We start from the raw sequence: 12485 nt of genomic DNA, 5'->3' as shown, positions 1-12485 counted from the left end.
ATCATTAGAGAAATGCAAATCAAAACTACAATGAGACATCATCTCACACTGGACAGAATGGCCGTCATCAAAAAATCTAGAAACAATAAATGCTGGAGACACTGTGGAGAAAACGGAACACTCTTGCACTGTTGGTGGGAATGTAAATTGATACAGCCACTATGGAGAACAGTATGGAGGTTCCTTAAAAAGCTAAAAATAGAACTACTGTACTAATCCAGCAATCCCACTACTAAGCATATACCCTGAGAAAACCATAATTCGAAAACAGTCATGTACCAAAATGTTCATTGCAGCTCTATTTACAATAGCCAGGACATGGAAGCAACCTAAGTGTCCATCAACACATGAATGGATAAAGAAGATGTGGCACATATATACAATGGAATATTACTCAGCCATAAAAAGAAACGAAACTGAGTTATTTGTAGTGAGGTGGATGGACCTAGAGTCTGTTATACAGAGTGAAGTAAATCAGAAAAAGAAAAAGAAATACTGTATGCTGACACATATATATGTAATCTAAGAAAATAAAAAGGTCATGAAGAACCTAGGGGCAAGACGGGAATAAAGACACAGACCTACTAGAGAATGGACTTGAGGATATAGGGAGGGGGAAGGGTAACTGTGACAAAGTGAGAGAGAGGCATGAACATATATACACTACCAAATGTAAAATAGATAGCTAGTGGGAAACAGCCGCATAGCACAGGGAGATCAGCTCACTGCTTTGTGACCACCGAGAGGGGTGGGATAGGGAGGGTGGGAGGGAGGGAAATGCAAGAAGGAAGAGATATGGGAATATATCTATATGTATAACTGATTCACTTTCTTATAAAGCAGAAACTAACACACCATTGTAAAGCAATTATACTCCAATAAAGATATTTTTAAAAAAACAAACAACCCAATCCAAAAATGGGCAGAAGCCGTAAATAGACATTTCTCTAAAGAAGATATACAGATTGCCAACAAACACATGAAAGAATGCTCAACATCATTAATCATTAGAGAAATGCAAATCAAAACTACAATGGGATACCATCTCACAGGTCAGAATGGCCATCATCAAAAAATCTGCAAACAGGGCCTCCCTGGTGGCACAGTGGTTGAGGGTCCGCCTGCCGATGCAGGGGATACGGGTTCGTGCCCCGGTCTGGGAGGATCCCATGTGCCGCAGAGCGGCTGGGCCCGTGAGCCGTGGCCGCTGGGCCTGCGCGTCCGGAGCCTGTGCTCCGCAACGGGAGAGGCCACAACAGTGAGAGGCCCACATAACGCAAAAAGGGAAAAAAAAAAAAAAAAATCTGCAAACAATAAATGCTGGAGAGGGTGTGGAGAAAATGGAACTCTTTTGCACTGTTTGTGGCCATGTAAACTGATACAGCCACTATGGAAAACAGAATGGAGGTTCCTTAAAAAACTAAAAATAGAACTATCATATGACCCAGCAATCCCACTACTGGGCATATACCCTGAGAAAACCATAATTCAAAAACAGTCATGTACCAAAATGTTCATTGTAGCTCTATTTACTATAGCCAGGACATGGAAACAACCTAAGTGTCCATCATCGGATGAATGGGTAAAGAAGATGTGGCACATATATACAATGGAACATTACTCAGCCATAAAAAGAAACGAAATTGAGCTATTTGTAATGAGGTGGATGGACCTAGAGTCTGTCATACAGAGTGAAGTAAGTCAGAAAGAGAAAGACAAATACCGTATGCTAACACATATATATGGAATCTAAGAAAAAAAAATGTCATGAAGAAAGTAGGGGTAAGACAGGAATAAAGACACAGACCTACTAGAGAATGGACTTTAGGATATGGGGAGGGGGAAGGGTAAGCTGTGACACAGCAAGAGATTGGCATGGACATATATACACTACCAAACGTAAAATAGATAGCTAGTGGGAAGCAGCCGCATAGCACAGGGAGATCAGCTCGGTGCTTTGTGACCGACTAGAGGGGTGGGATAGGGAGGGTAGGAGGGAGGGAAACGCAAGAGGGAAGAGATATGGGAATATAGGTATATGTATAACTGATTCACTTTGTTATAAAGCAGAAACTAGCACACCATTGTAAAGCAATTATACTCCAATGAAGATGTAAAAAAAATATATTAGCAAACAGAATCCAACAGCACATTAAAAAGATCATACACCATGATCAAGTGGGATTTATCCCAGGGATGCAAGGATTCTTCAATATACGCAAATCAATCAATGTGACACACCATATTAACAAATTAAGGAATAAAAACCACATGATCATCTCAATAGATGTAGAAGAAGCTTTCGACAAAATTCAACACCCATTTATGATAAAAACTCTCCAGAAAATGGGCAGAGAGGGAACCTACCTCAACATAATATAGGCCATATATGACAAACCCACAGCAAGCATCATACTTAATGGTGAAAAACAGAAAGCATTTCCACTAAGATCAGGAACAAGGCAAGGATGTCCACTCTCGCCACTCTTGTTCAACATAGTTTTGGAAGTCCTAGCCACAGCAATCAGAGGGAAAAAAAGACATAAAAGGAATACAGATTGGAAAAGTAGAAGCAAAACTGTCACTGTTTGCAGATGACATGATACTATACACAGGAAAACCTAAAGATGCCACCAGGAAACTACTACCACTAATCAATGAATTTGATAAGGTTGCAGGATAAAAAAGTAATGCACAGAAATCTCTGGCATTCCTATACACCAACAATGAAAAATCAGAAAGAGAAATTAAGGAAACACTCCCATTTACCACTGCAACAAAAAGAATAAAATACCTAGGAATAAACCTGCCTAAGGAGGCAAAAGACTTGTGCTCAGAAAACTATAAAACACTGATGAAATAAATCAAAGATGACGTAAACAGATGGAGAAATATACCATGTTCTTGGATTGGAAGAATCAATATTGTGAAAATGACTATACTACCCAAAGCAATCTATAAATTCAGTGCAATCCCTAGCAAACTACCAATGGCATTCTTCACAGAATTAGAACAAAAAATTTTACAATTCGTATGGAAACACAAAAGACCCTGAAGAGCCAAAGCAATCTTGAGAAAGAAAAACAGAGTTGGAGGAATCAGGCTCCCTGATTTCAGACTATACTACAAAGCTACAGTAACCAAGACAGTGTGGTACTGGCACAAAAACAGAAAGATAGATCAATAGAACAGGATAGAATGCCCAGAGTTAAACCCATGCACATATGGGCACCTAATTTACGACAAAGGAGGCAAGAACATACAATGGAGAAAAGACATCCTCTTCAATAAGTTGTGCTGAGAAAACTGGACAGCTACATGTAAAGGAATGAAATTAGGACACTCCCTAACACCATACACAAAAATAAACTCCAAAAGGATTAAAGACTTAAATGTAAGACCGGACACTATAAAACTCTTAGAGGAAAACATAGGAAAATGTCTCTTTGACATAAACCACAGGAAGATCTTTTTTGACCCACCTCCTAGAGTAACGGAAATAAAAATAAAAATAAACAAATGGGACTTAATTAAACTTAAAAGCTTTTGCACAGCAAAGGAAACCATAAACAAGGCAAAAAGACAACCCTCAGAATGGGAAATAATATTTTCAAATGAAACAACAAACAAAGGATTAATCTCCAAAATATACAAACAGCTCATGGAGCTCATTATCAAAGAAACAAACAATCCAGTTAAAAATGGGCAGATGACCTAAACAGACATTTCACCAAGGAAGACATACAGATGGCCAAGAGGCACATGAAAAAATGCTCAACATCACTAATTATTAGAGAAATGCAAATCAAAACTACAATGAGGTATCACCTCACACCAGTCAGAATGGCCATTATCAAAAAATCTAGAAACAATAAATGCTGGAAAGAGTGTGGTGAAAAGGGAACCCTCCTGCACTGTTGGTGGGAATGTAAATTGATACAACCACTATGGAAAACAGTATGGAGGTTCCTTAAAAAACTAAAAATAGAACTACCATATGACCCAGTGATCCCACTACTCGGCATATACCCTGAGAAAACCATAATCCAAAAACAGTCATGTACCAAAATGTCCAGTGCAGCTCTGTTTACAAAGCCAGGACATGGAAGCAACCTACGTGTCCATCGACAGATGAATGGATAAAGAAGATGTGGCACGTATATACAATGGACTATTTCTCAGCCATAAAGAAAAATAAATAAAATTGAGTTATTTGCAGTGAGGTGGATGGACCTAGAGTCTGTCATACAGAGTGGAGTAAGTCAGAAAGAGAAAAACAAATACCGTATGCTAACGCATACATATGGAATCTAAAAAAAAAAAAAGGTTATGAATAACCTAGGAGCATGACAGGAATAAAGACACAGATGTAAAGAATGGACTTGAGGACACGGGGAAGGGGAAGGGTAAGCTGGGACGAAGTGAGAGAGTGGCATGGACATATATACACTACCAAATGTAAAATGGATAGCTAGTGGGAAGCAGCCACATAGCACAGGGAGATCAGCTCGGTGCTTTGCGATGACCTAGAGGGGTGGGATGGGGAGGGTGGGAGGGAGGCTCAAGAGGGAGGGGATATGGGGACATGTGTATGCATATGGCTGATTTACTTTGTTGTACAACAGAAACTAACACATTATTGTGACGTAATTATACTGCAATAAAAATCTATTTAAAAAAGTGATAGGATTTTACATTTTAGACAATTTTTTTTAATGTACACTGGCTTCCTCCTTTCCCAAAATATTCAAAAATTTGATCAAGCTGTAGGGTCTTCAAATATGGTGGTTGTTGTTCACACACCAGAACTGAAGCCCAAAGATACTAACCCGTTCACTCACATTAGCATAACAAGTGAATATGGTATTCAGGACTGAAATCCCCAGGGGTCCTGTGATTGTCCCAGAGTTCTTTCCACTCTCGGCTCATCCATTCAGTCACTGAATTCTACAAATACTAAGACCAGCTGAGCATGCGGCGCTGTGACAGACGCTGGGGCCAGAAACAGGAAGACAAGCAGGATGCCTGCCCTCATGAGATATACAGTACTGAGCCACTAATGCTTATTACAAGCATTTTCTAAATCTTTCCATATCTGGCTTCTTGGAATTAAATTCAGTACTATAAACTTTTATTTGTTAAGTACCACCCATGAGCAAGACACTGTGCTGAGTTATTTTTCCACTACTTAATCTCTTCCTATCGTATACTGTTTTTCTTATAGAACGACAAAGTGGCTCTTTGCTTTTAATCCTTTGATTCAGCTAGTCCAATGTTTATTTGCTGTCTACAAGCTACCCAGGACAGGGCTTTGCTCAGAGGATAAGGAGATAAGCAAGTAGAGGATGTAATTTTGACCACGACACGTTATCAAAGAAGTTGTAGACACAAGAATATTAACCAAGAAGCAAAGAAATTAGGTTTAAACTGAAACTGGGCTCTCAAAGAAAGGGACTGTGTGAGCTGTTGGTGTCTTCAAAGAATGTGTCATTGATGACAAGGACTTCAACAGACTCTAAAGAATAGGAAGGTCACAGAACATTTTCAGCAAAGGGTCCAGTGATGGAAAGCCTGGCTGGTCTGGAGAATGTGTCAGTGTGTGCTGAGTAGAAAGTAAGGGCAGATGGGTGTGGAGGAAGCAGATTAAAGGGCACCTCTGATTTAAGTGGAGGAACCTGTACTTAGGGGAAGCAGGTTATCAATTGTGGGCCAAAGACACCAAAGATGCTGAGTTATTTGGGAATCCCCAAATCCAGATGCAAAGTTCTCTGAGCACTGATTAGGGCACATCTCCTGCATATATGTGTTATTACTCCTCAAACATGTAGATGAGCCTCTGATGAACGAAATTCAACTCATTTAAAAAGTATTATGGGGGCTTCCCTGGTGGCGCAGTGGCTGAGAGTCCGCCTGCCGATGCAGGGGACATGGGTTCGTGCCCCAGTACAGGAAGATCCCACATGCTGCGGAGCCGCTGGGCCCATGAGCCATGGCCGCTGAGGCTGCGCATCCGGAGCCTGTGCTCCACAATGGGAGAGGCCACAGCAGTGAGAGGCCCACGTACCGCAAAAAAAAAAAAAAAAAAAAAAAAAAGTATTATGAAATTCATGATATTATCAACAACTAATAAACATACAATTGGTATCATGCAAAAATCTGATTTTGCCTTTAATCAATGTAAAGGGCAAAATAAAGCTGTCATATATTTGGGGGCAAAGAATGTGACATGATAAAAGCAGCTGGATGAGGAAGCAGCATACCTCTGGATTGGAAAGGACAGAGACGGGAGCCAGAGAGAGGAGCTGGAAGGCTGGGGCAGGAGCAAGGCTGGCTGACAGGCATGGACGGGGGAGACAGTGGTAACAACGAAGAGCTGAATGAGAAAGACATTTTGATTGGGTCACAGAGAAAGCTAAAGGCAATGGATATTTCTAGCCTGGAAAATTGGTACAATGTCATCCATGAAAACATTTAGTTAGAAAAGGACTTAGGAAAATGTTGGTGCCTTCGTTTTTTATATGTTTCGGAATCTCCCCCCTCCCTCAAAAGGAGGGGGCCTCTTGTCAGCTTTTTCTAGTCAAATAATAAAGAGAATCTTCTCTAATTTCCTCAGTACTTGGAAATACACAAATTTTCAGCAAATCTAAGATATCTGTCATCTAACGGTGTAACACACACCATTATTTAAGTTCCACTAAGAAAAAATTAAACTATGGTAGGCGATCAATTTTAAGATCCATCCTAGCTTCATAAATGTGAAAATTTTTTAAACGCATGTCTCTAAGTCAGTGTTTCTCAACCTTTTCTTCATTATTGTCCTCCCCCCCAACCAAGAGCCTCTCTAGGCATTTTTTTTCCTAACTGTCCCCCATGAAATTTTACTGTCACAGACATACCACATATTTCTTTATGTGCCATGTATAAATCTGCACTTTATACAGAAAAAGAAAATGTTTTTTACCACCCAAAAACAATTTTTCCCCCTTAAGGGCAGTATCCCCTGAGGTTGAGAATACATATCAAAAATGCAAATGAAATTACAATCAAGCTCATGTTTATGGATGCCTGGCATTCCCTTCCCATTCACTCTTCTTTTTTAAAAATTATATTTACACTATTTTATTAGATGAGGTGTGTGTGTGTGTGTGTGTGTGTGTGTCCTGTTTTCATCTGAAGTACATTTTACCCCAGATAAAACAACAACATTCTTTAGAAAAGAGTGAAGCTTAATCATGGTCTCAGTAGGGCTCTCTTCCTTTAATATGAGTTATTTGCCTTCATGTTTGTGCCCAGAGCAAATATTTTCTGTTTCTGCAGAGTTGTTAAGTCCTCAGACATCTGACAGGACTACAGGTAATCATGCTGATACAACACAGCTGGACAGCCTGAAGCAGGAAGCCAGTTGGTTTCCAGTGTCCTCCTTCAAGTCACCAGTTTGGGTCTCTGTCTGGGGAGAAAATGGCCTTCCCTACAGAGACAACACTGTCTCTCCCTGAACCCCTCCCTGTGCAGGAGGCTGCCCGTTCCCTTGGTTGCGCTCCTCATCACACACACTCACAACCAAGAAAAAAAGGTGGTGCAGAAAATTTTCAACTTTCTCTAAAACTAAAGTTGCTTCCCCCTTTAAAAAAGAGTCTATAATTTAGATCTATAAAAAGAACCTACTTAGCACTCAATAGTTAGGAGCTCTTACCACAGTTCAACAGAATAGGAACAGTTCACTAAGTTTCTATAAAAACTTTAACAAATTTTTTAAAGCATTCATAATTAAAGGGCTCCCTGGCACAGCAAGAGAAGACTTTGAAACGTCTTCTATTTATACCAAGTTAAGCACTGATTGCCTTACAGTTCCAGGCGTTTTCTGCAACTCCTATAGAACATCAAAAAGCACATACTGGAACATCACAATGTTGCCGTTGTTTAATGATTATTTGTGCTAGAAAATTTCACGAAATCATAGCCATTCCTTTTATCAACCAGAAGGCAAACTGCACATATTGAATCATTGTAAGATTTCACACATTCCCAGAAGATGTTTCCAGTTTGTCTCTATTTTTAGTATTTACGTTGAGGCATGAAAATCATTTTTTTTCAGCAGCTACCAAAGTCCATTTGACATTGGATAAGGGTCTCTCTCCCTCCTCCTTATAGTTCAATTAAAATGCTCCGTGCTGCTTTAATTCCCAGGAAACTAAGCTGACTTAATTAGGGCAGATGTCAAAATAATTAACAGGCCTATAGTAGCTAAGCACGCTATTTAAAGCAATACAGCTGTAATTAAATCAAAAGTGTAATCCTTATGAAAGAATCCTACATGTGTGTACAAGTGGAAGCAAATGAAATAGCACTCTCAAAAAGATGTCAACACCTGTAAATGTGACCTTCCTATAAAAGAACTGACTTCGACGCTAAAGGTTCTGATTAAAATATAAAAACCTCTGCAACATAAAATATATATATCTCTTAAAATATTCTTTACAAGGTCAACATTCACAGGTCAAGGTTATAATAAAGAGAATACCTGTAACAAGAATGTTTAACACCAGAGCGGTTCATTTTCCCAATGTTTGTTAGGTGCGGAATAATATCAAGAGAGATGCTGAGTTTCAAGGAAAGCTTTGCATTTCTCCTCCCCTGAATTTGTCAATCCAAGACAATGACAGACAGAGAAACTATATGCCTTGGTAACCATAAAACTAATTGATTCGGAAATAAGGCCAAATTAATCCCAGGAAAAATACTGATTTTTATGACACAAAAATAAGCTTTGAAACAAAGCATATGAATAGCTCCTACTAAACGTTAGCAGCTGCCATATTCCCATTAGCTTTCAAGTTCCACTGATAGCTGAAATACAATGGTCTCTCGGTATGCGCGAGGGATTGGTTCCGGGACCCCAGCGTATTCCAAAATCTGGGGATGCTCAAGTCCCTTATAGTCACTTTGGCGGACGCGGAACCCCCGGATACCACAGAGGGCCGACTGCGTGTGAAATGCAGGCTTTTCCTTGGGTCTGGGCAATCTTTAACGAAATGGGATGGAGAGGCAAAGCCAAGGCGCATATAGATCACTCGGGGGCAAGGCAGAGCACCGCCACCCCACAGTGACCTGGGCAGAACCGAAAGCAGCAGTCCTTCCTAACAGACCCACGCTCCCCGCACCCCCGAGACAGGAAGCCCAGCAAGTCGGGGCCCCGTCCTGCTGAGAAACGCGGAGGGGCGGGAGGGGGCTCTGTCAACGTGGACGAAGCTTGACTGAGGAGCCCTCCGCCGAACCAGAGGCCACGTGCAGCTCGTTTCCCTCGCCGGGGCTCCCGCAAAATGCAGCTTCCAGTTACTGCTCACATGTTCAGCAAAGTACCTCCACCTACTCAAATCTTAAACATAGAAACAAGGGCCTACAAAATGGTATTTTAATTTCTGTTAGAACCAAAGCCATCTCGTCTGAGTAAGTCAGTTACAGCAGCACTAGGCACATGAAAAGAACAGTACAGTCCCCAACACCTACCAGACAATTAGCATAAAACGCGACAGAAACCGGTTCTCAGACTCAACACGGGAGAACAGCACCACCCAGTGGCGGTATGAAAAGCTGCATGTGAGGAACTAGAGGCTCCATCCCTGGTGGCCAAAGTGATTTCTCCTCACTGAAACGAAAGACCCCAGTAAAATACCTTCCACCGTGCTGGAAAATCTACCATGCGAGCCTCCTCAGAGTCTACAACAACTAGGCTTAGAGCAAATGGTATTTCATATTTTCTGAGTAGCTGACTCAAGGTTGCCAGGTAAAATACAGAATGTATGTTTGGTGCACTATTTGAGACATGCTAAAAAAGTACTCACTGTTTATCTAAAATTCAAATTTAACTGGGCATCTTGTATTTTTATTTGCTAAATCTGGCGACTCCTGTTCCAAAGTACCCGCTCCTGGAGACCACAGATGCATTTACATAAGTCTTTCAGTCTTTCAAAGAGGCAGTAACAGACCTGTGGCAAGGAAGCTAGCAATGAGCCGGGTATGCTGCCGCCCCTAGGGTTAGGGTCAGGGTTAGGGTTAGGTATGCTCCCGCCCCCTTGCAATGGGCAGGTAAGACACTGTTCCACGATGCAAAAGGCTAATAGGGGAGAGGAAGAGGGCGGGCGCGAAGTGAGGCTCCAGATAGCTGGGTCACGAAATAGGAGCATTAAATATCAGATAGGTGGAGGAGGATGGAAAAAGGATGGGCAATTATGGAAGAGAAGGAGAAAGGGGAACAAACAACCCTTGCCTCCTGACAACTGTGCCAGCCTACCGACGGTGCTGCTGCGATTTCCCCTCTGTGTGGCACCTGGTGTCAGCGATTGTGAGTTGGGGAAGGTAAGGCCAGAACAACCGCCTTGCCCAGAAAGCCGCACACCACCGACTGTCCACATCCAAGCAATCCTTTCTTTAGGAAGGGGTCATTTAAATGGGTTTGTGTTCCAGTTTTCTCAAACTAAAAACAACTCGTCTGTTTCCTAAGCCGCTAACTGGTTTTGTTCCATATGTTTTGTTGTCTTTTGGCTCACCCCCTCTCAGAAACCCAGTGCCCACCGAGGCCTCCTCGCTCGCACCTTTGCAGTGAACCGCGATCGCCCCCTCCGTGTTCTCGCAGATATTCAGGAACCTTCGCACGATGTTGTCGCTGGGTGTGCTGCCATCGATGAAGAAGAGGTCATAGTGCTCGAAGCCGGCATCGGTGAAGCGCTTCGCCTCGTAAATCTTTTTGTTCAGCCTCACGATTGCAGTCACGTTATGCTTTTTGAAATAAGGAAAGTAGGCTTCGGGGGCGTGAAGAGGATAACCTAAAGGAAAGCAGGGGCTGTAAGCAAAAGGCACGCATTTCGTCTTACGTAACCCAGGAACACGAAAACCCTTCACAATAAAGATGATCAATCTCAATGGAGCTTAGGAGGAAAGCACATTTCAGGAGAGAGTAAGGTCGAAGCACGTTCCTAAAAGCAGCAGTCTGAAAAACTGAGAAAAACATCATAGGAGGGGGAAAAAAAAACCCTCTTCTGAGTATTGGAAATAGCTCATGAACGTTCAAAACCTCAAGCTCTAGGCTTCAAATCCTGGGAGCACACTCCTCCCAAGCCAAAACAAAGGGATTCCTGAGGCCCTGAGATGTGTACAGTAGGCCTGGAAGAACTCTGTTCTTTTTACTCCTCTTGACAAATACTTTTGAACCGCAGCCTTTTTGCCAGGTGTACAGTTTTAATCTACAATGCGGTCCCCCACAAGAGAGACTGATTATTAAGCACCTACCATGTACAAGTCACAATTGCATAAATTTCTTTTAATTCTCAAAACAACCCATTAAGATAAAAATAGTAAACCCCATGTAACAGTTAAGAAACTAAAGAAGGCTTCCCTGGTGGTGCAGTGGTTGAAAGTCTGCCTGCCGATGCAGGGGACACGGGTTTGTGCCCCGGTCCGGGAGGATCCCTCATGCCACGGAGCGGCTGGGCCCGTGAGCCATGGCCGCTGAGCCTGCGCATCCGGAGCCTGTGCTCCACAACGGGAGAGGCCACAACAGTGAGAGGCCCACATACCACAAAAAAAAAAAAAGAAGAAGAAGAAGAAGAAACTAAAGAGGTTGAGTGATCATTTTTGTAGACATTTTCTTTTTTAAGGAGAACAAGTGGTCGGGCTCTAACTCCCATTCTATTGTGAGTGGGTCCAGCATCACGTGGAGCTGCAGTCAGCTGGGTTACAGACACATGACCTCGACTTGGCCAATCAACCAAGGTGATCACTGGGGGCTTTGGCCACTGCAAGCCTTGCCTAGTGGCCCCAGGGTTTAAAAGGACTAATTTCTCAGCCCGTTGATTACCACATCTGTAACCTATTCAGGGCATACCAGGTGAGGGGATCTCACTCCGAACTCGTTCATGATGGTGGGCTCCAAGTGGGGCAGGCAGCAGCAGCCAGCAAAGTAAACCAGCAGTTTCTGCACTGTGGCTGTATTTCCCGCTGCCTCGAATCTTGCATCGGCTGGTCATTTCCTATTTTCTCTCAGTTGCAAGCCAACTCATATGCCGGGGCAGGGGTGTACATATAACATTTCCCAAGCTAACTTTCCCACTGGGTTCCTGTCCATCTGAAAAGTGGGAGTCACGGAAGCACTGCCGGAGCAACTGGAGGCCAGAGGAGGGAGAAGGGATGTCTTCTGTTTTCCTGCCAGCATGGCTTCAGCAGCAGAAGAGAGGAACTCCCAGCTTAGTTTGGCACTCCCGGCACCAGCCTGCAGCCCAGCCTCAGGGTCCCCACTCCTCAGGCTCCAAATGCAAGCACCAGCCCTTTGGAGCTCCCAGCACCTGCCAAGGTCCCAGGTCCTGCTAACCCCATGTTTTCCTTTCTGTCCCTCCTTCCCTTAAAGGCAATAATTATTTCTTCCTTAATATGCTGTTTTTTTCAGAGTTGCCCTTTTACTTTTTAGCCTTCTTTCTAACAAATTCCTTATA

The 12485-nt window shown here is 42.5% G+C and overlaps 1 protein-coding gene across 3 annotated transcripts in view; it reads right to left on the bottom strand.

Moving 5' to 3' along the window:
* CDC14A (cell division cycle 14A) overlaps positions 1-12485 on the bottom strand; it is a 179762-nt gene that overhangs the window by 59726 nt on the left and 107551 nt on the right. For all 3 annotated transcript variants that reach the window (XM_060085671.1, XM_060085670.1, XM_060085672.1), the window contains one exon: positions 10593-10823. In XM_060085671.1, coding sequence (XP_059941654.1) covers positions 10593-10823 — 231 coding nt within the window. The remainder of the gene's footprint in view (positions 1-10592; positions 10824-12485) is intronic.

Source organism: Mesoplodon densirostris, chromosome 2, assembly GCF_025265405.1.
Source record: "Mesoplodon densirostris isolate mMesDen1 chromosome 2, mMesDen1 primary haplotype, whole genome shotgun sequence".
NCBI lineage: Eukaryota > Metazoa > Chordata > Mammalia > Artiodactyla > Ziphiidae > Mesoplodon > Mesoplodon densirostris.
The sequence above is the reverse complement of the archived record's forward strand: the minus strand, read 5'-3'. Positions and strand labels throughout refer to the sequence as shown.